We start from the raw sequence: 24,291 nt of genomic DNA on the forward strand, positions 1-24,291 counted from the left end.
TCTGTGTAGAGAACGGTCTAACTAGGTCTAGTGGTGTAGAGAACGGTCTAACCAGGTCTAGTGGTGTAGAGAACGGTCTAACCAGGTCCATCTGTGTAGAGAACGGTCTAACCAGGTCTAGTGGTGTAGAGAACGGTCTAACCAGGTCCATCTGTGTAGAGAACGGTCTAACCAGGTCTAGTGGTGTAGAGAACGGTCTAACTAGGTCCATCTGTGTAGACAACGGTCTAACCTGGTCTAGTGGTGTAGAGAACGGTCTAACTAGGTCCATCTGTGTAGAGAACGGTCTAACCAGGTCTAGTGGTATAGAGAACGGTCTAACCAGGTCTAGTGGTGTAGAGAACGGTCTAACCAAGTCCATCTGTGTAGAGAACGGTCTAACCAGGTCTAGTGGTATAGAGAACGGTCTAACCAGGTCCATCTGTGTAGAGAACGGTCTAACCAGGTCTAGTGGTATAGAGAACGGTCTAACCAGGTCCATCTGTGTAGAGAACGGTCTAACCAGGTCTAGTGGTGTAGAGAACGGTCTAACCAGGTCTAGTGGTATACAGAACAGTCTAACTAGGTCTAGTGGTATAGAGAACAGTCTAACCAGGTCTAGTGGTATAGAGAACAGTCTAACTAGGTCTAGTGGTATAGAGAACGGTCTAACTAGGTCTAGTGGTGTAGAGAACAGTCTAACCAGGTCTAGTGGTGTAGAGAACTGTCTAACCAGGTCTAGTGGTGTAGAGAACGGTCTAACCAGGTCTAGTGGTGTAGAGAACGGTCTAACCAGGTCTAGTGGTGTAGAGAACGGTCTAACCAGGTCTAGTGGTATACAGAACAGTCTAACTAGGTCTAGTGGTATAGAGAACAGTCTAACCAGGTCTAGTGGTATAGAGAACAGTCTAACTAGGTCTAGTGGTATAGAGAACGGTCTAACTAGGTCTAGTGGTGTAGAGAACAGTCTAACCAGGTCTAGTGGTGTAGAGAACTGTCTAACCAGGTCTAGTGGTATAGAGAACAGTCTAACCAGGTCTAGTGGTATAGAGAACGGTCTAACCAGGTCTAGTGGTATAGAGAACAGTCTATCTAAGTCTAGTGGTGTAGAGAACAGTCTAACCAGGTCTAGTGGTATAGAGAACAGTCTAACTAGGTCTAGTGGTGTAGAGAACGGTCTAACCAGGTCTAGTGGTGTAGAGAACAGTCTAACCAGGTCTAGTGGTGTAGAGAATGGTCTAACCAGGTCTAGTGGTATAGAGAACGGTCTAACCAGGTCTAGTGGTATAGAGAACGGTCTAACCAGGTCTAGTGGTGTAGAGAACGGTCTAACCAGGTCCATCTGTGTAGAGAACGGTCTAACCAGGTCTAGTGGGGTAGAGAACGGTCTAACCAGGTCTAGTGGTATAGAGAACAGTCTAATCAGGTCTAGTGGTATAGAGAACAGTCTAACCAGGTCTAGTGGTGTAGAGAACAGTCTAACCAGGTCCATCTGTGTAGAGAACGGTCTAACCAGGTCCATCTGTGTAGAGAACGGTCTAACTAGGTCTAGTGGTGTAGAGAACGGTCTAACCAGGTCTAGTGGTGAAGAGAACGGTCTAACCAGGTCCATCTGTGTAGAGAACGGTCTAACTAGGTCCATCTGTGTAGAGAACGGTCTAACTAGGTCCATCTGTGTAGGGAACGGTCTAACCAGGTCTAGTGGTGTAGAGAACAGTCCTAGTCAATACAACCATAGCGTTCACAGCCACTCCTCAACCACAACCACAAACGGTCACAACCACCACGGTCAGTGCTGTGCGGTCACCATGGACGGTTGCGGTCTAACCCCGGTCTTGGACTATACGGCTGAGATGGAGCGATACCGATCTTTCGCTAACTTCTATGCTAAAACTAACGTGAACATGAACGCTGTTAACAGCATGAATTTCCCTCAGTCGGCCAAGCTCGCCCGAATCACTCCTCCCATGTTCCCCGGCGGCAGGCTTGGCGTAGCGGGAGTGACGCCTTGGGGCTGCCATGACAACGTCAACATGAACATCAATGCAGCGGCGATGCTGTGGGGGCGGAAACCTCCCGTACATCAGGCCACACCCCTGGCTCCTCCCACAACGCACCCGTCGCCCTTGGCAACGCACATGCAGCCCCACCCCCACCGGACCGGCGGTGGAGAGGGGAAGCAGCACGGAGGACACGCCTCCTCCTCACAGGGACAGGAAACACATCATCACCACGGGAATAACAACTTCCTGTCGGGCTACACGACCACCGATCACATGACAAAACAAGGCCACACCCACCAGGACATGCTCAGCCTATCAGATCGCAACAGCAGCTGCAATGGAGGAGGAGGAGCCAACGGGGTCAACATGCCCAACTTCCCCGCCGGAATGTTGGGGTTACCACCCGGGGTCATCGTCATGGCGATGGGGTCGCACAATGGCGTCAACATTCCAGACTCCTCCCACTTCCAGATGGCGACCAACCACAACCAGATGCTATCGGACTGCCACCATGCCAACCAGACTAACTCCTCCCCCTGCCCCTCGACTTCCCCGGGGATGACCTCTGGGGGTCAGGGGTCAGGAGCCTCCAAGAGGAAGAGGAAGCGGTGTGGAGTGTGTGCCCCCTGCAGAAGACTGATTAATTGTGGGGTGTGTTCAGCCTGTAGAAACAGGAAGACAGGTCATCAGATCTGTAAGTTCAGGAAGTGTGACGAACTGAAGAAGAAGGCTGGGAGTATACAGCTAGAGGTAGGAGAAACACACACACACACACACACATTAACACACACACATTAACACACACATATATTAACTTACACACACACGCACACACACACGCACACACACACACACACACACACACACACACACACACACACACACACACACACACACACACACACACACACACACACACACAAACACAACACACACATACACCTGCTCACAAATCAAATCAAATGTTATTTGTCACATGCTTGGTAAACAACAGGTGTAGACTAGAGAAACAGTAGAAAATAATAATAGGAGGAATAAATCCACAATGAGTAACAATAACCTATGCTATATAGTATACACACTGGGTACCAGTACTGAGTCCATGTACAGGGGTACGAGGTAATAACTTGGCTATATAGTATACACACTGGGTACCAGTACTGAGTCCATGTGTAGGGGTACGAGGTAATAACTTGGCTATATAGTATACACACTGGGTACCAGTACTGAGTCTATGTACAGGGGTACGAGGTAATAACTTGGCTATATAGTATACACACTGGGTACCAGTACTGAGTCCATGTGTAGGGGTACGAGGTAATAACTTGGCTATATAGTATACACACTGGGTACCAGTACTGAGTCTATGTACAGGGGTACGAGGTAATAACTTGGCTATATAGTATACACACTGGGTACCAGTACTGAGTCCATGTGTAGGGGTACGAGGTAATAACTTGGCTATATAGTATACACACTGGGTACCAGTACTGAGTCCATGTGTAGGGGTACGAGGTAATAACTTGGCTATATAGTATACACACTGGGTACCAGTACTGAGTCCATGTGTAGGGGTACGAGGTAATAACTTGGCTATATAGTATACACACTGGGTACCAGTACTGAGTCCATGTGTAGGGGTACGAGGTAATAACTTGGCTATATAGTATATACACTGTGAGGAGAGTGAGGAGAGTGAGGATAGTGAGGAGAGTGAGGAGAGTGAGGAGAGTGAGGAGAGTGCACAACAATAAAACCAAGTTATTACCTCGTACCCCTACACATGGACTAACTTGGCTATATAGTATACACACTGGGTACCAGTACTGAGTCTATGTACAGGGGTACGAGGTAATAACTTGGCTATATAGTATACACACTGGGTACCAGTACCGAGTCCATGGGCAGGGGTACGAGGTAATTGGGTTTGATATGTACATTTAACTATGAATAAAGTGACTCGGCAAACAGGATAGATAATAAACAGTGACAGAACCGTATATATATGACGAGTCAAAAGAGTTAAATTAACGTAAATTCTCAGTTATTTTGACGTTTTGGACTGAATGTTTCAGCAAGACTTTTGAGTCACACTGCCATCTTATAACCGCTCTTATTTGGGGTAACCGCTCTTATTTGGGGTAACCGCTCTTATTTGGGGTAACCGCTCTTATTTGGGGTAACCGCTCTTATTTGGGGTAACCGCTCTTATTTGGGGTAACCGTTCTTATTTGGGGTAACCGCTCTTATTTGGGGTAACCGCTCTTATTTGGGGTAACCGCTCTTATTTGGGGTAACCGCTCTTATTTGGGGTAACCGCTCTTATTTGGGGTAACCGCTCTTATTTGGGGTAACCGCTCTTATTTGGGGTAACCGCTCTTATTTGGGGTAACCGCTCTTATTTGGGGTAACCGCTCTTATTTGGGGTAACCGCTCTTATTTGGGGTAACCGCTCTTATTTGGGGTAACCGCTCTTATTTGGGGTAACCGCTCTTATTTGGGGTAACCGCTCTTATTTGGGGTAACCGCTCTTATTTGGGGTAACCGCTCTTATTTGGGGTAACCGCTCTTATTTGGGGTAACCGCTCTTATTTGGGGTAACCGCTCTTATTTGGGGTAACCGCTCTTATTTGGGGTAACCGCTCTTATTTGGGGTAACCGCTCTTATTTGGGGTAACCGCTCTTATTTGGGGTAACCGCTCTTATTTGGGGTAACCGCTCTTATTTGGGGTAACCGCTCTTATTTGGGGTAACCGCTCTTATTTGGGGTAACCGCTCTTATTTGGGGTAACCGCTCTTATTTGGGGTAACCGCTCTTATTTGGGGTAACCGCTCTTATTTGGGGTAACCGCTCTTATTAGGGGTAACCGCTCTTATTTGGGGTAACCGCTCTTATTTGGGGTAACCGCTCTTATTTGGGGTAACCGCTCTTATTTGGGGTAACCGCTCTTATTAGGGGTAACCGCTCTTATTTGGGGTAACTGCTCTTATTAGGGGTAACCGCTCTTATTAGGGGTAACCGCTCTTATTTGGGGTAACCGCTCTTATTTGGGGTAACCGCTCTTATTAGGGGTAACCGCTCTTATTTGGGGTAACCGCTCTTATTAGGGGTAACCGCTCTTATTAGGGGTAACCGCTCTTATTAGGGGTAACCGCTCTTATTTGGGGTAACCGCTCTTATTTGGGGTAACCGCTCTTATTTGGGGTAACCGCTCTTATTTGGGGTAACCGCTCTTATTTGGGGTAACCGCTCTTATTTGGGGTAACCGCTCTTATTTGGGGTAACCGCTCTTATTTGGGGTAACCGCTCTTATTTGGGGTAACCGCTCTTATTTGGGGTAACCGCTCTTATTTGGGGTAACCGCTCTTATTTGGGGTAACCGCTCTTATTAGGGGTAACCGCTCTTATTTGGGGTAACCGCTCTTATTAGGGGTAACCGCTCTTATTAGGGGTAACCGCTCTTATTAGGGGTAACCGCTCTTATTTGGGGTAACCGCTCTTATTTGGGGTAACCGCTCTTATTTGGGGTAACCGCTCTTATTTGGGGTAACCGCTCTTATTTGGGGTAACCGCTCTTATTTGGGGTAACCGCTCTTATTTGGGGTAACCGCTCTTATTTGGGGTAACCGCTCTTATTTGGGGTAACCGCTCTTATTTGGGGTAACCGCTCTTATTTGGGGTAACCGCTCTTATTTGGGGTAACCGCTCTTATTTGGGGTAACCGCTCTTATTTGGGGTAACCGCTCTTATTTGGGGTAACCGCTCTTATTTGGGGTAACCGCTCTTATTTGGGGTAACCGCTCTTATTTGGGGTAACCGCTCTTATTTGGGGTAACCGCTCTTATTTGGGGTAACCGCTCTTATTTGGGGTAACCGCTCTTATTTGGGGTAACCGCTCTTATTTGGGGTAACCGCTCTTATTTGGGGTAACCGCTCTTATTTGGGGTAACCGCTCTTATTTGGGGTAACCGCTCTTATTTGGGGTAACCGCTCTTATTTGGGGTAACCGCTCTTATTTGGGGTAACCGCTCTTATTTGGGGTAACCGCTCTTATATTTGGCATTTAATTAAATACAAAATTCATTTCATTTTTATTGTGACGGTAGACCTCACTTCCTACATTTGAACACGTAAAAATGGATTTTATCAAACAAAACGATGCTACATTTTATTTCTGGGATCCTCAGGATGACCAATCAGAGCCAGATGACTGAATGTAAGTACATTATATACTGTCAGAGGTGAATGTATCAAACCAGTTGCCGTGATAAAAGTGTTTTGTTGTTGTGCACCCTACTCACTCATCTCGCTCTCCTCGCTCTCCTCGCTCTCCTCGCTCTCCTCGCTCTCCTCGCTCTCCTCGCTCTCCTCACTCTCCTCGCTCTCCTCGCTCTCCTCGCTCTCCTCGCTCTCCTCACTCTCCTCACGCTCCTCACTCCCCTCACTCTCCTCATTCTCCTCACTCTCCTCACTATCCTCACTCTCATCACTCTCCTCACTCTCCTCACCTCTCCTCACCTCTACTCACCTCTCCTCACTCTCCTCACTCTCCTCACTATCCTCACTCTCCTCACTCTCCTCACTATCCTCACTCTCCTCACTCTCCTCACTGTAATAGCTACTGTTAATTGGACACAGTAACAAGAATTTAAGCTTTCTGCCCATATAAGACATGTCTATGTCCCAGAAAGTTGGCTATTGTTTACTAGTCACATTAGTGCACGTTAGCAACAAACATCCCGGTTTAGGGACACCCATCCCGTAGAGGAATGTATGTTTTTAAAATTCTCTGAACAATTTCCAAACATGACTTTAAATAGAACCATGAGGAAACCTGTAGGAAAACGTTATGCTGAAGTATAGAACCATGAGGAAACCTTTAGGAAAACGTTATGCTGAAGTATAGAACCATGAGGAAACCTGTAGGAAAACGTTATGCTGAAGTATAGAACCATGAGGAAACCTGTAGGAAACCTTTAGGAAAACGTTATGCTGAAGTATAGAACCATGAGGAAACCTGTAGGAAAACGTTATGCTGAAGTATAGAACCATGAGGAAACCAGTAGGAAAACGTTATGCTGAAGTATAGAACCATGAGGAAACCTGTAGGAAAATGTTATGCTGAAGTATAGAACCATGAGGAAACCTGTAGGAAAACGTTATGCTGAAGTATAGAACCATGAGGAAACCTGTAGGAAAACGTTATGCTGAAGTATAGAACCATGAGGAAACCTGTAGGAAAACGTTATGCTGAAGTATAGAACCATGAGGAAACCTGTAGGAAAACGTTATGCTGAAGTATAGAACCATGAGGAAACCTGAAGGAAAACGTTATGCTGAAGTATAGAACCATGAGGAAACCTGTAGGAAAACGTAATGCTGAAGTATAGAACCATGAGGAAACCTTTAGGAAAACGTTATGCTGAAGTATAGAACCACGAGGAAACCTGTAGGAAAACGTAATGCTGAAGTATAGAACCATGAGGAAACCTGGAGGAAAACGTAATGCTGAAGTATAGAACCATGAGGAAACCTGGAGGAAAACGTTATGCTGAAGTATAGAACCATGAGGAAACCTGGAGGAAAACGTTATGCTGAAGTACTAATATTCCCACAGAAGAACATTCTCTGAACTCTGAACTTTTGGAGACGAATCCCAATGTTAAACCAGTTGGAGAACGTTTCTAGAACAAATTTAAATGAAATGTAACCATGTTTGAACTTTTAGGACACGTTCTCTTAAAGTAATGAAATGCCAAGGAAATAATGTTTTTGTTTTGACACGTTCCTTAGATGTGCTAAGTATGTTACAAACTGCACAAATCCCAGAAAGTTGTATGTAAAATAACCGTAGGACAACCACGCTCTCACTCAGCTTTAAGAAACATATGTTTCTCAGAACGCTAGGTGCTAGCTGGGTTACCATCTTAATGGCTACTGGCACATTCCTTCTACCCCCCCCCCTCTCTCTCTCAATTCAATTTCAATTCAAGGGGCTTTATCCTTCTTATCTCTCTCCCTCTCTCTGTCTCTCTCTCTCTCTCTCTGTCTCGTCTCTCTCTCTGTCTCTCTCTCTCTCTCTCTGTCTCTCTCTCTCTATCTTTCTCTGAGGTATTCAACTCAGCCCTCTGCCCACCCTTCTCTGCCAGCTCCAATTAACTCTAATTACCAGTGTGTGTGTGTGTGTATGCCCTGGCACTCTTAACCCTAATCACTGCCAGTCCTGCTGGAAGGCCTCCACTAAGTGTGTGTGTGTGTGTGTGTGTGTGTGTGTGCCACCTCAGGGCTTAAAGGTTAGAGTTGTCTCCACCTGCTGCCATCTCAGTTCTGTTAAAGATGTAACACGGACGCGTCACAGTCTCTGTCTGTCTGTCTGTCTGTCTGTCTGTCTGTCTGTCTGTCTGTCTGTCTGTCTGTCTGTATGTCTGTCTGTCTGTCTGTCTGTCTGTCTGTCTGTCTGTCTGTCTGTCTGTCTCTCCCTCTCTCGCGCTCTCTCTCTCTCTTACCATCTCACTCGCTCTCTATCTCTCAGTGTTATTGAGTTTAAGTTAATTTTATTTTTACAGCGACAGTGCACATTAATCAACGTTTCAGTAAAAGTGACGGTTTTAGCCAGCCGGCTAATTTTCAACCGCAGTCCCTGGGCAGGTTATTAAAAACAATTACAATATAGACAATCATTGAGCAGTGAACACATGCAGAGCAACGTAGGACGAGCAAGACATAGAATACAGACATAGCAACATAGAACAAACAAGACGTAGCATACAGACAGAGCAACATAGAACAAACAAGACGTAGCATACAGACAGAGCAACATAGAACAAGCAAGACGTAGCATACAGACAGAGCAACATAGAACAAGCAAGACGTAGCATACAGACAGAGCAACATGGCACAAGCAAGACGTAGCATACAGACAGAGCAACATAGGACAAGCAAGACGTAGCATACAGACAGAGCAACATAGAACAAGCAAGACGTAGCATACAGACAGAGCAACATAAAATAAAAAGCAGCAAGACAAAATTCATAAAAGCAACAAAGTGTTTCCACACCTCACAAGCTACAGACAACAGACAGCATGGAAAGCGACAATATACAGCCAGGGACCATGTTCACAAATCTGATTGACCTGTCTTCATACATTTTGTGAAAGTGTGATAGTATATATAAAGTGTTATAAGTATGTTTAAATAGTTAACGTACAAAAGATAAAATAAATAAATATAAATGCGGGTTGTATTTACAATGGTGTTTGTTCTTCACTGGTTGACCTTTTCTCGTGGCAACAGGTCACACATCTTGCTGCTGTGACGACACACTGTGGTATTTCACCCAGTAGATATGGGAGGTTATCAAAATCGGGTTTGTTTTCATTTGCAAATAAATTCATAAAAAATGTGATTTTCTGGATTTTTTTTCTAATTTTGTCTGTCATAGTTGAAGTGTATCTATGATGGAAATTACAGGCCTCTCTCATCTTTTTAAGTGGGAGAACTTGCACAATTGGTGGCTGACTAAATACTTTTTTGCCCCACTGTATGTGTCTCTAATAGGGTCACACATTTGGCAGGAGGTTAGGAAGTGCAGCTCAGTTTCCAGCTCATTTTGTGGTCAGTGAGCACATAGCCTGTCTTCTCTTGAGAGCCATGTCTGCCTACGGCGGCCTTTCTCAATAGCAAGGCTATGCTCACTGAGTCTGTACATAGTCAAAGCTTTCCTTAAGTTTGGGTCAGTCACAGTGGTCAGTTATTCTGCCACTGTGTACTCTCTGTTTAGGGCCAAATAGCATTCTAGTTTGCTCTGTTTTTTGTTAATGTGTCAAGTAATTATCTTTTTGTTTTCTCATGATTTCGTTGGGTCTAATTGTGCTGCTGTCCTGGGGCTCTGTGGGGTGTGTTTGTGTTTGTGAACAGAGCCCCAGGACTAGCTTGCTTAGGGGACTCTTCTCCAGGTTAATCTCTCTGTAGGTGATGGCTTTGTTATGGAAGGTTTGGGAATCGCTTCCTTTTAAGTGGTTGTAGAATTGAACATATCTTTTCTGAATTTTGATAACTACATGCATTATTTGGTGTTTTATGTTGTACACCGAGGATACTATGACAGTGGAACGTTTTGTCCAGGAAGTTGTCTAGAAGGGATTGAACTTGTTTCCTAATAGTTTTTTGGTAGGATTCCACACTACTTTCCTTCCATCTATAGCATTTCTTAAAATTATTCAGTTCCTTTGGCTTTGATGCCTCATGATTGAGTATTGCTCTGTTCAAGTAGACTGTGATTTTGCTGTGGTCTGATAGGGGTGTCAGTGGGCTGACTGTGAACGCTCTGAGAGACTCTGGGTTGAGGTCAGTGATGAAGTAGTCTACAGTACTACTGCCAAGAGATGAGCTATAGGTGTACCTACCATAGGAGTCCCCTCGAAGCCTACCATTGACTATGTACATACCCAGCATGTAACAGAGCTATAGGTGTACCTACCATAGGAGTCCCCTCGAAGCCTATTGACTATGTACATACCCAGGATGTAACAGAGCTATAGGTGTACCTACCATAGGAGTCCCCTCGAAGCCTATTGACTATGTACATACCCAGGATGTAACAGAGTTATAGGTGTACCTACCGTAGGAGTCCCCTCGAAGACTACCATTGACTATGTACAGACCCAGGATGCAACAGAGCTGCAGGAGTTGTGCCCGTTTTTGTTGGTCATAGTTGTACCTAGGGGGGCATATGGGGGAGGGAATACTGTCACCTGCAGGCAGGTGTTTGTCCCCCTGTGTGCTGAGGGTGTCAGGTTCTTGTCCGGTTCTGGCATTTAGGTCACCACAGACTAGTACATGTCCCTGGGCCTGGAAATGATTGATTTCCCCCTCCAGGATGGAGAAGCTGTCTTCATTAAAGTATGGAGATTCTAGTGGGGGGATGTAGGTAGCACACAGGAGGACATTGTTCTCTGTTGAGATCCTTTCCTTTTGAATTTCTTGCCAGATGTAGAATGTTCCTGTTTTGATTAATTTAATAGAGTGAGATAGGTCTGCTCTATACCACATTAGCATACCCCCTGAGTCCCTTCCCTGTTTCACACCTGGTAGTGTGGTGGATGGGACTACCAGCTCTCTGTAACCTAGAGGGCAACCAGTGGGTCTGTCTCCTCTATACCACCCACCTGGTAGTGTGGTGGATGGGACTACCAGCTCTCTATAACCTAGAGGGTAACCAGTGGGTCTGTCTCCTCTATACCACCCACCTGGTAGTGTGGTGGATGGGACTACCAGCTCTCTGTAACCTAGAGGGCAACCAGTGGGTCTGTCTCCTCTATACCACCCACCTGGTAGTGTGGTGGATGGGACTACCTGCTCTCTGTAACATAGAGGACAACCAGTGGATCCATCTCCTCTATACCACCCACCTGGTAGTGTGGTGGATGGGACTACCAGCTCTCTGTAACCTAGAGGACAACCAGTGGGTCTGTCTCCTCTATACCACCCACCTGGTAGTGTGGTGGATGGGACTACCAGCTCTCTGTAACCTAGAGGGCAACCAGTGGGTCTGTCTCCTCTATACCACCCACCTGGTAGTGTGGTGGATGGGACTACCTGCTCTCTGTAACATAGAGGGCAACCAGTGGGTCCATCTCCTCTATACCATGTTTCACACCTGGTAGTGTGGTGGATGGGACTACCTGCTCTCTGTAACCTAGAGGGCAACCAGTGGATCTGTCTCCTCTATACCACCCACCTGGTAGTGTGGTGGATGGGACTACCAGCTCTATGTAACCTAGAGGACAACCAGTGGGTCCATCTCCTCTATACCACCCACCTGGTAGTGTGGTGAATGGGACTACCAGCTCTCTGTAACCTAGAGGACAACCAGTGAATCTGTCTCCTTTATACCATGTTTCTTGTAGGATGACAATGTCTGTATTTTCCCATTTCTTTGATTTAAGTCTGGGTTCCTGCACTTCAGTAGAAAGTAGGCTAGAATCCTGCCAACGGCAGATGACCTCTGACCTTGTATATTCCAGGATAAGATAGTAAAAGCTCTGTGTTCCATAGTGTCTAGTGTTGTTTAGTGTCTAGTGTTATTTAGTGTCTAGTGTTGTTTTTGTGTGGTTTAGGCCCGGACCATCACAGTAGGTGTGAGCAGAGCATGTTGAGCATCTGATACATACCTCCCCAGGATGGGGATTGGGTGAGTGTAATAGTGGGGGTTGGGCCTGTTGCTCTGCTCACTGCCTGGGCATATGTCCTGCTGTCATGTTGATGCTGCAGGGGTGGGGAGGTACAGGGGGGCAGAAGATGGCATAGGTCTAAATTTGGGGGGGGGGGGAGAAGGGACATAGGTCTGATATGGGGGGGGCAGAAGGGGTATAGGTCTGATATGGGGGGGGAAGAAGGGGTATAGGTCTGATATGGGGGGGGGGAGAAGGGACATAGGTCTAATATGGGGGGGGCAGAAGGGACATAGGTCTGATATGGGGGGGGGGTAGAAGGGGCATAGGTCTGATATGGGAGGGGTTTTTACAGGTCTGGGAGGTGTTTTGCTGGTCTGGGAGGAGGTTTTGCAGGTCTGGGAGAGGGTTTTGCAGGTCTGGGAGGAGGTTTTGCAGGTCTGGGAGGGGGTTTTGCAGGTCTGGGAGGGGGTTTTGCAGGTCTGGGAGGGGGTTTTGCTGGTCTGGGAGAGGGTTTTTTCGGGTCTGGGAGGGGGTCTTGCAGGTCTGGGAGGGGGTCTTGCAGGTCTGGGAGGGGGTCTTGCAGGTCTGGGAGGGGGTTTTGCAGGTCTGGGAGGGGGTTTTGCAGGTCTGGGAGGGGGTTTTGCAGGTCTGGGAGGGGGTTTTGCTGGTCTGGGAGAGGGTTTTTCGGGTCTGGGAGGGGGTCTTGCAGGTCTGGGAGGGGGTCTTGCAGGTCTGGGAGGGGGTCTTGCAGGTCTGGGAGGGGGTCTTGCAGGTCTGGGAGGGGGTCTTGCAGGTCTGGGAGAGGGTCTGTTGCTCGGTTTCCCCTGTATAAGGTGCTGAGGCTACGGTTGAGGGTGATGTCCTTCAGGGTCCTGGTAAAAGTTGTGATTGCTGCCTTGTAGAGGTTGACCTGGTCATAAAGGCTGTTCAAGTCCACGGTGAAGTGGAGGGTATTTTTATCTTTTGAGGCACAGTCTCGCGAAAATGCTTGAAGTCACCCGCTGTATGGTGGCAGGGTGGAAGTGGAGATAACCACTTGGGAAAGTGGAAGAAGCTTTTTCAATCACTCCCTTGAGTGCTTTGTCCACCCTTTCCTGCTGTGCTCTCAGGTCACTTGTGCACATGTGAATTATGATGTGGCTAGGGGGACCCTAGTCTGTCCTCTGACAACAGCTCCAGGGCATGCCTAGTGTTTGGGCACCGGAGTTTAGCCACTTTGTGTTTGAATGTATTTGGGGGCTGTTAGGAGGGGGTGGGGTCTGTTAGGAGGGGTGGGGTCTGTTAGGAGGGGTTGGGGTCTGTTGGGACGGGGTGGGGTCTGTTGGGAGGGGGTGGGGGCTGTTAGGAGGGGGTGGGGGCTGTTGGGTTGGTGGGTCCTGTGTTGTCTGTCTCATTGTGGTGTTGAGGTTGTGGTCCGGGTCTGAGGTGGGCTGTTTTGCTGGGTTCTCTGGGGGAGTGTCCTGCTCTCTGTCACACCTCAGCTTTCTCATCTCTATCTATCTCTGTCTCTGTCTCTCCCTCCTTTTCTCTCTTTCTATCCCTCACTCTCTCACTCTCACTCTCTCACTCTCACTATCTCACTCCCTTACTCTCTATCCCTCTCTCTCTCTCTCTCTCTCTCTCTCTTTTTTTTTCTCTCTCCCATGCTCTCTCTCTCTCTCTCACACACATATACTGCAGGGAGCTGTGTATTAGACTGATAGGTGGTGGTTCAGACTACTGTAAATCAAGGTAGAGGTGTATTGACTTTAACATTAGACCTCTGAGTAGTCACTACACAAACACACACATACACACACTCACTGTGTGTGTCTGTGTTCAGGGACTGATTACAAGCGGAGGATAAGTTATTAGAGGGAAAAGGATAAGAGAGAGGGAGGGACTCCACACTTCATTTCCCAGACTGTCTCTATTTCAAGACTGCAACATAGAACACTAGACATTATGTGGTATAGAACACTAGACATTATGTGGTATAGAACACTAGACATTATGTGGTATATAACACTAGACATTATGTGGTATAGAACACTAGACATTATGTGGTATAGAACACTAGACATTATGTGGTATAGAACACTAGACATTATGTGGTATAGAACACTAGACATTATGTGGTATAGAACACTAGACATTATGTGGTATAGAACACTAGACATTATGTATTATAGAACACTAGACATTATGTGGTATAGAACACTAGACATTATGTGGTATAGAACACTAGACATTATGTGGTATAGAACACTAGACATTATGTATTATAGAACACTAGACATTATGTGGTATAGAACACTAGACATTATGTGGTATAGAACAATAGACAAACAGTGAGCCATCGTATTCAAGCATAAAGCATTGTAAGTTTAAATTTGTAAAGTTCGTATGATAGAGGTGAATTTTTTGTTTGTTTTTTGATCAATAATGACAAAACCTCCTGGCATTGACAACTCAGTTGGAAAGCTACTGAGGATGGTAGCTTACTCTTTAGCCACTCCTGTCTGTCACATTTTGCGTCTGAGCCATGAGGAACGGGTTTGTCCTCCTGGAGGGAAGCCAAAGGCATTGCGTTCCCCAAGAGTAGTAACGAGGCCTTTACTGGTTCTAACAGCAGACCTGACAGCTTGCTTCCAGCTCTTAGCAAACCGTTGGAAAAGATAGTGTTTGACAAAATACAAAGCTATTTCTCTGTAAATAAATAAACAACAGACTTTCAGCATGCATGTAGACGAGGGCACTCAACATGTACTGCACTGACACAAATGACTGATGATTGGTTGAAGTATTTTGATAATAAGATCAATCAATCAAATTTATTTTTAAAGCCTTTTTTACATCCGCCGGTGTCACAGAAACTATACAGAAACCCAGCCTAAAACCCCAAACAGAAATACAGATGTAGAAGCACAGTGGCTACGAAAAACTCCCTAGATAGGCAGGAACCTAGGAAGAAACCTAGAGAGGAACCAGGCTCTGAGGGGTGGCACCTCAGGAGTAAATGTCAATTGGCTTTTCAAACTAGAGAGAGAGAGTTGAAAACACCAGGTCTGGGACAAGGTAGCACGTCCGGTGAACAGGTCAGGGTTCCATAGCCGCAGGCAGAACAGTTGAAACTGGAGCAGCAGCACGACCAGGTTGACTGGGGACAGGGTAAGAGGAGAACCTATAGAACCTATAGGGTAAGAGGAGGACCTATAGGCCTCAGGTCCTCTGAGAGAAGAGAGAGAGAGAGAGAGAATTAGAGAGAGCGTACTTAAATTCACACAGGACACCGGAAAAGACAGGAGAAGTTCTCCCGATATAACAAACTGATCCTAGCCCCGCGACACATAAACTACTGCACCATAAATACTGGATGCTGAGACAGGAAGGGTCGGGAGACACTGTGTCCAACGATACCCTCGGACAGGGCCAAACAGGCAGGATATAACCCCACCCACTTTGCCAAAGCACAGCCCCCACACCACTAGAGGGATATCTTCAACCACCAACTTACCATCCTGAGACAAGGCTGAGTATAGGCCACGAAGATCTTCCATACGGCACGAACCCGAGGGGGTGCGCCAACCCAGACAGGAAGATCACGTCAGTGACTCAACCCACTGAAGTGACGCACCCCTCCTTGGAACGACATGAAAGAGCCCCAGTAAGCCAGTGACTCAGCCCCTGTCATAGGGTTAGACGCAGAGAATCCCGGTGTAGAGAGGGGAATGTGCCAGGCAGAGACAGCAAGGGCAGTTTGTTGCTCCAGTGCCTTTCCATTCACCTTCACACTCCTGGGACAGACTACACTCAATCATAGGACGTACTGAAGAGATGAGTCTTCAAGAAAGACTTAAAGGACAAGACCGAGTCTGTCTCTCACATGGGTAGGCAGACCATTCTATGAAAATGGAGCTCTATAGGAGAAAGCCCTGCCTCCAGCTGTTTGCTTAGAAATTCTAGGAACAGTTAGGAGGCCTGCGTCTTGTGACCGTAGCGTACATGTAGGTATGTACGGCAAGACCAAATCGTAGAGATTGGTAGGAACAAGCCCATGTAATGCTTTATAGGTTAGCAGTAAAACCTTGAAATCAGCCCTTGCCTTTACAGCAGTGGTCACCAGTCCTTTTCTGAGTCAAGATCACTTTTGCAGTCAAAAAGCAAGCTGAGATCTACTGCTCAGATTGTTGTTTTTTACATTAACCTCAAACAAACAGTTTTGTAGGAATGAGGTTTGGGCAGTAGGCCTAGTACATTATCACAGCATATTGGTTATATAACAAGCCTGCCAATATTGTTCATCAGACCATTTTATATTTAATAACTCCAGCTTTGATAACAAAATAGATCAGTTGGTTCTGAGACACTGTGGAGCTTTATGATGAATTGAAATAATGATATTTTTTTATTTTACTGGACTGATGTATCTGATGGTCAACGAGGTCAAATCACGACGTCAGTGATCTTCTCTCTTTCTCTCTCTCTCTCTCTCTCTCTCGAAAAGTCAGAGCTCTATAAAAGATGTCAGAGTTTTCCGACTTGGAGTTCCGACTTGGAGTTCCGAGTTGGAGTTCCGACTTGGAATTCCGACTTGGAGTTCCGACTTGGAGTTCCGACTTGGAATTCCGACTTGGAGTTCCGAGTTGGATGACCGTTCAAAACAATTCCTTCCCACGGTCCCTGCTCTTTCCTTCCTCTCCTCCGGCGAGACTGAGCAGAGAGATGGGACACCGTCTTCCACTTGATGGCCAAACTCGAGTCGCACCACATCTGCCTCATGCACAAATGAATGTTGTTCCCGTGACCAGAGAAATGTAGATATTCCTTAATATTAAAATCAACACGACGAGCTGCTAATAATGATAAAACGCAGGGTTGTCGATACTTGACTACTCATTCATTGCAGCTGCAGCAGAAGTACGAAGAAGTGCGTTTTGTAATAGTGTTGAATAAAAACAGTGAATATAAACTTGAACTCACTCATAAAAACAGCAGCTCTTCGACCACACAGTCTCTCTGTGGTCATGGTTTTAAAAGTTATTTAATCTTAAGTAGGTTAGTAGCCTATAGTGGCCGGGGGCATGGAAGCTCTGTAGCCACGGTGATTTGAGCTATCCGATTGGACGCTCTGTCGCCACGGTGATTTGAGCTATCCAATTGGATGCTCTGTAGCCATGGTGATTTGAGCTATCCGATTGGGCAGCGCAGTAGGTGCACTCGATTTTAGTCACAGATTTGCCGGTCCGCCGGGTAGGTGGAGTTTGTCTTATGGGAACACTTCACCCGGTGTGCAGGACTTTAAAAATCAAGTGCACCTACCGGAAACAGCTCAACACGATTTTTAAAAAAGGAGCGCATACCTTTATCGTTCGTTGCCTTTTCTACAGAAATATTTGTTGATCGACTAGGCATGCCTTGATCACGATCGACTGGTTGGCGACCACTGCTTTACAGGAAGCCAGTGTAGAGAGGCAAGCACGGGAGTAATATGATCACATTTTTTGGTTCTAGTCAAGATTCTAGCTGCAGTGTTTTGCCATAACTGAAGGTCCTTTAGAGCTTTATCCGTGGAAAGAAGATTGCGGGAGCTGTACTTTTAGATTTTAGTGCAGCCTTTTGATATTGTTGACCATAACCTGTTGTTAAGAAAACATATGTGTTATGGCTTTTCAACCTCTGGCATATTGCGGATTCAGAGCTATCTATCTAAGGGTTTCCTTTATTGGAAGTTTCTCCCCATGTCAAACGTGAAGTGTGGTGTACCGCAGGGCAGCTGTCTATGCCCTATACACTTATCTATTTTTACCAATGACCTGCCACTGGCATTAAACAAAAGCCTTTTGGAATGGGTGGCCAGTAATAAACTGGTCCTGAACATCTCTAAAACTAAGAGCATTGCATTTGGTACGAATCATTCCCTAAGCACCAGACATCAGCGGAATCTGGTAATGAATGGTGTGGCTGTTGAGGAGACTAAATTACCTGGTGTTACCTTAGATTGTAAACTGCCATGATCAAAACATATGGATTGAATGGTTGTAAAGATGGGGAGAGGTTTGTCTGTAATAAAGAGATGGGGAGAGGTCTGTCTGTAATAAAGAGATGGGGAGAGGTCTGTCTGTAATAAAGAGATGGGGAGAGGTCTGTCTGTAATAAAGAGATGGGGAGAGGTCTGTCTGTAATAAAGAGATGGGGAGAGGTCTGTCTGTAATAAAGAGATGGGGAGAGGTCTGTCCATAATAAAGAGATGCTCTGCTTTTTTGACACCACACTCCACAAAGCAAGTCCTGCAGCCTCTAGTTTTATCTTATCTTGATTATTGTCCAGTCATGTGGTCAAGTGGTGCTAAGAAAGACCTAGTTCAGCTGCAGCCCAGAACAGAGCGGCACATCTTGCTCTTCATTGGAATCAGAGGGGTAATACACCACATAACCAAAAGTATGTGGACACCTGCTCATTGAACATCTCATTCCAAAATCATGGGCATTAATATGGAGTTGGTCCCCCTTTGCTGCTATAACCTCCACTCTTCTGGGAAGGCTTTCCACTAGATGTTGGAACATTGCTGCTATAACAGCCTCCACACTTCTGGGAAGGCTTTCCACTAGATTTTGGGACATTGCTGCTATAACAACCTCCACTCTTCTGGGAAGGCTTTCCACTAGATGTTGGGACATTGCTGTGGAGACGTGCTGCCATTCAGCCACAGGAGCATTAGTGAGGTCGGGCACTGATGTTGGGCGATTAGGTCTGGCTCGCAGTCAGCGTTCCAATTCATCCCAAAGGTGTTCGATGGGGTTGAGTTCAGGGTTCTGTGCAGGCCAGTCAAGTTCTTCCCCACTGATCTCGCTTTGTGCACGAAGGGAGTGTCATTCTGAAACAGGAAAGGGCCTTCTCCCCCAATGTCATTGTATGCTGTAGCGTTAAGCTTTCCCTTCACTGGAACTTAGGGGCCTGAACCATGAAAAACAGCCCCAGACCATTATTCCTCCCCCACCAAACTTTACAGTTGGCACTATGCACTGGGGCAGGTAGCGTTCTACTGGCATCCGCCAAACCCAGATATGTCCGTCCATCACTCCAGAGAACACGTTTCCACTGCTCCAGAGTCACCTGGCATTGCACATGGTGATCTTAGGCTCGTGTGCGGCTGCCTGGCCATGGAAACACATTTCATGAAGCTCCAGACAAACAGTTATTGTGCTGACGTTGCTTCCAGAGGCAGTTTGGAACTCGGTAGTGAGTGAACAAATTCAAGAAAGTGTACAGTATTGTATAGAGCCATTATAGCATGGAACTACGTTCCATCTCATATTGCTCAAATGAACAGCAAACCTGGTTTCAAAAAAACAGATAAATTAACACCTCACAGCACAAAGCCTCTCCCCTGTTTGACCTAGATAATTTGTGTGTATGTATTGATATGTAGGCTATGTGTGCTGTTTTCAATTGTAGGTAGTTCTGTCTTTGAGCTGTTCTTGTCTATTAATGTTCTGTATCATGTTTCATGTTCTTTGTGGACCCAAGGAAGAGTAGCTGCAATTGCCACAGCTAGTGGGGTATCCTAATAAATTCCACTGGTCTGTATTCTAACAGTCCAGTCCAGTCTCTATTCCCACTGGTCTGTATTCTAACAGTCCAGTCCAGTCTCTATTCCCACTGGTCTGTATTCTAACAGTCCAGTCCAGTCTATTCCCACTGGTCTGTATTCTAACAGTCCAGTCCAGTCTCTATTCCCACTGGTCTGTATTCTAACAGTCCAGTCCAGTCTCTATTCCCACTGGTCTGTATTCTAACAGTCCAGTCCAGTCTATTCCCACTGGTCTGTATTCTAACAGTCCAGTCTCTATTCCCACTGGTCAGTATTCTAACAGTCCAGTCTCTATTCCCACTGGTCAGTATTCTAACAGTCCAGTCCAGTCTCTATTCCCACTGGTCTGTTTTCTAACAGCCCAGTCTCTATTCCCACTGGTCAGTATTCTAACAGTCCAGTCTCTATTCCCACTGATCAGTATTTTAACAGTCCAGTCTCTATTCCCACTGGTCAGTATTCTAACAGTCCAGTCCAGTCTCTATTCCCACTGGTCAGTATTCTAACAGTCCAGTCTCTATTCCCACTGGTCAGTATTCTAACAGTCCAGTCTCTATTCCCACTGATCAGTATTTTAACAGTCCAGTTTCTATTCCCACTGGTCAGTATTCTAACAGTCCAGTCTCTATTCCCACTGGTCAGTATTCTAACAGTCCAGTCCAGTCTCTATTCCCACTGGTCAGTATTCTAACAGTCCAGTCCAGTCTCTATTCCCACTGGTCAGTATTCTAACAGTCCAGTCTCTATTCCCACTGGTCAGTATTCTAACAGTCCAGTCTCTATTCCCACTGGTCAGTATTCTTACAGTCCAGTCTCTTTTCCCACTGGTCTGTATTCTAACAGTCCAGTCTATATTCCCACGGGTCAGTATTCTAACAGTCCAGTCTCTATTCCCACTGGTCAGTATTCTAACAGTCCAGTCTCTATTCCCACTGGTCAGTATTCTAACAGTCCAGTCTCTATTCCCACGGGTCAGTATTCTAACAGCCCTGTCTCTATTCCCACGGGTCAGTATTCTAACAGTCCAGTCTCTATCCCCACGGGTCAGTATTCTAACAGTCCAGTCTCTATTCGGGTCAGTATTTAACAGTGTGTTGTTCCCTTCTCTCCTCAGAGTCCTCCCTCGGTGCCCAGTGGAGAAGCTTTCAGATGGTTCTTCTAGAGGTCAAACAACAACTCTTGAAAAGCTGAAGATGTGAAAAGGGGAACTCCTGCTAGTCTATAACTAGTCTATAACTAGTCTATAACTAGTCTATAACTGGTCTGTAACTAGTCTATAACTAGTCTATAACTAGTCTATAACTAGTCTATAACTAGTAACTTGTTTCAGTTCTTCACCTCGTGACTGGTTCCTCTCTTACCATAGAAATAGAGTCTATAGAACTGCCACCCCCCCCACCCTTCCCCCAGTCAGTGATGTCGTGATGGGGCCTGAGATTCTGTCTCTTATACTCTCTACCTCCTTCCACAACAACAACAACAACAACAATGTTCTAACTCTTCCTCAATGTAGCCCAGTCAGTCCGATGTGTTTTTCAGGACATACAGTACATCGCACTGCAGTGGAGCAGAAACTTTTAGAACCCAGGAGGTTCCTCCTTCATGTTCTGATGTTTTACAACTACGAACCTGACTGGAGCTGTCACAGAACGTTTCTCGGGAAACGTTTAAGGTTATGTGTTCAAACGGCACCCTCTTCCCTGTAAAGTTTGGATTTGACATGTACTATATTATATAGTGTGTTATACTTACGCTATGTAGTGCATTACTTTGAATGTAGTGCATTGTGGAGGGAATAGGATGCTGCCTGGGACCCTTTTCGTTGAATTAAGCCCCTCCTCTCTAACTGCCTGGAACCCTTTTTGTCGACTAAGCCCCTCCTCTCTAACTGGCTGGGACCCTTTTCACTGAATAAGCCCCTCCTCTCTAACTGCCTGGGACCCTTTTCGTCGAAAAAGCCCCTCCTCTCTAACTGCCTGGAACCCTTTTTGTCGAATAAGCCCCTCCTCTCTAACTGGCTGGGACCCTTTTCACTGAATAAGCCCCTCCTCTCTAACTGGCTGGGACCCTTTTAGTCAAACACACCCTCCTCTCTAACTGGCTGGGACCCTTTTTGTCAAATAAGCCCCTCCTGTCTGACTGGTTGGGACCCTTTTTGTCAAATAAGCCCCTCCTCTCTAACTGGCTGGGACCCTTTTTGTCAAATTAGCCCCTCCTCTCTAACTGCCTGGGACCCTTTTCATTGAATACACCCCTCCTCTCTAACTGGCTGGGACCCTTTTTCATTGAACAAGCCCCTCCTCTCTGACTGGCTGGGACCCTTTTTCATTGAACAAGCCCCTCCTCTCTGACTGGTTGGGACCCTTTTTGTCAAATAAGCCCCTCCTCTCTGACTGGTTGGGATCCTTTTTCATTGAACAAGCCCCTCCTCTCTGACTGGTTGGGACACTTTTTCATTGAACAAGCCCCTCCTCTCTAACTGGCTGGGACCCTTTTTCATTGAACAAGCCCCTCCTCTCTGACTGGTTGGGATCCTTTTTCATTGAACAAGCCCCTCCTCTCTGACTGGCTGGGACCCTTTTTCATTGAACAAGCCCCTCCTCTCTGACTGGCTGGGACCCTTTTTCATTGAACAAGCCCCTCCTCTCTGACTGGCTGGGACCCTTTTTCATTGAACAAGCCCCTCCTCTCTGACTGGCTGGGACCCTTTTTCATTGAACAAGCCCCTCCTCTCTGATTGGCTGGGACCCTTTTTCATTGAACAAGCCCCTCCTCTCTGATTGGCTTGGACCCTTTTTCATTGAACAAGCCCCTCCTCTCTGATTGGCTGGGACCCTTTTTCATTGAACAAGCCCCTCCTCTCTGACTGGCTGGGACCCTTTTTCATTGAACAAGCCCCTCCTCTCTGACTGGCTGGGACCCTTTTTCATTGAACAAGCCCCTCCTCTCTAACTGGCTGTCGCATGGATTATAACGTGTTTTGTTTTTTGAAAGGTTACAAAACGTTTGTATATTAACGTCGTGATTCCTCCATGTGTCGAGTAATAAAATGGTTTTAAATAATGTACGTGTGTGTGGGTGGTGTGTGGTGTGTGTGTGTGTGTGTGTGTGTGTGTGCGGGGGGAGGGTGAATATGTAGAGCAGTACTGTTATAACACAGAATATCTGCTGGTTGCATCATGCAGCCATTTGTCAGCATTAGCGTTTTCAATCCTGCAAATGTGCGTGTGTGTGTGTGTGTGTGTGTGTGTGTGTGTGTGTGTGCGTGTGTGTGTGTGTGTGTGTGTGTGTGTGGTAGTAGTACTGTGTGTGTGTGTGTGGTCCTGTCATTGCCTCTCTCCCTGCTGTAATGGTGTAGCTATCAGAACTCTCGTCTCTCCATGACAACCTGTGTTACTAGGCAACAGAGATAACAATGGAATTGTGCCTTGTGTTCCACGATGTGGGAGGGGCTCCGGGCTCATCTCATCTCCCCTCATTTAATTTGCAGACATTTTCTACTGAATCCTCACTCACTCTCTCTCGCACACACACACACACACACACACACACACACACACACACACACACACACACACACACACACACACACACACACACACACACACACACACACACACACATCAGCTAGGACAGGAAATCGTGGTTTTATTTAAGCAAAATTATAATTCAGAATAATGCTAAACTCATACCAAGCTATATGGAGAACAAAAACACAGTACACACACACAGTGCACACACACAGTACACACACACACAGTAAACACACACAGTACACACACACACACACACACACACACACACACACACACACACACACACACACACACACACACACACAGTACACACACACAGTACACACACAGTAAACACACACAGTAAACACACACAGTACACACACACACAGTACACACACAGTACACACACACAGTATACACACAGTAAACACACACAGTACACACACACAGTAAACACACACAGTACACACACACACACAGTACACACACAGTACACACACACAGTACACCCACACAGTAAACACACACAGTACACACACAGTAAACACACACAGTACACACACACAGTACACACACAGTAAACACACAGAGTACACACACACACAGTACACACACAGTACACACACACAGTACACACACACAGTACACACACACAGTACATCCACACAGTAAACACACACAGTACACCCACACAGTAAACACACACAGTACACACACACAGTACACACACACACACACACACACACACACACACACACACACACACACACACACACACACACACACACAGTAAACACACACAGTACACACACACACACACACGCACTGTACACACGCACAGTACACACGCACAGTACACACACAGTACACACATTTATAACCGTGTTCTGTATATAGACCTGAGAGTGTCAGACAGACCAGGAGACGGTTGCAGAATACGATGACATTGAATGCAACGCATAAGGTCACTACACGATAGACACGCTCACTAAACACACACACACACACTGTACACACACACACTGTACACACACACACTC

The 24,291-nt window shown here is 46.2% G+C and overlaps 1 protein-coding gene across 1 annotated transcript; it reads left to right on the forward strand.

Annotated features, from left to right (window-relative positions):
* The first annotated feature begins 432 nt into the window (after positions 1 to 432).
* Positions 433 to 20,992, forward strand: LOC118948718. Its single transcript, XM_036973412.1, has 2 exons — positions 433 to 2,732; positions 20,848 to 20,992. Exons 1-2 carry the CDS (start codon positions 1,788 to 1,790, stop codon positions 20,893 to 20,895), a joined length of 993 nt encoding a protein of 330 aa, XP_036829307.1. The 5' UTR covers positions 433 to 1,787; the 3' UTR covers positions 20,896 to 20,992.
* Positions 20,993 to 24,291: the final 3,299 nt, after the last annotated feature.

The sequence above is a fragment of the Oncorhynchus mykiss genome, unplaced genomic scaffold (assembly GCF_013265735.2).
Source record: "Oncorhynchus mykiss isolate Arlee unplaced genomic scaffold, USDA_OmykA_1.1 un_scaffold_248, whole genome shotgun sequence".
NCBI lineage: Eukaryota > Metazoa > Chordata > Actinopteri > Salmoniformes > Salmonidae > Oncorhynchus > Oncorhynchus mykiss.

Excerpts from the sequence above, each read along its gene's own strand:
- LOC118948718 (XM_036973412.1), top strand. The coding sequence starts at position 1,788 with ATGGACGGTTGCGGTCTAACCCCGGTCTTGGACTATACGGCTGAGATG. Across the intron at positions 2,733-20,847 it reads CTGGGAGTATACAGCTAGAG|AGTCCTCCCTCGGTGCCCAG; the intron begins GTAGGAGAAACA and ends TTCTCTCCTCAG.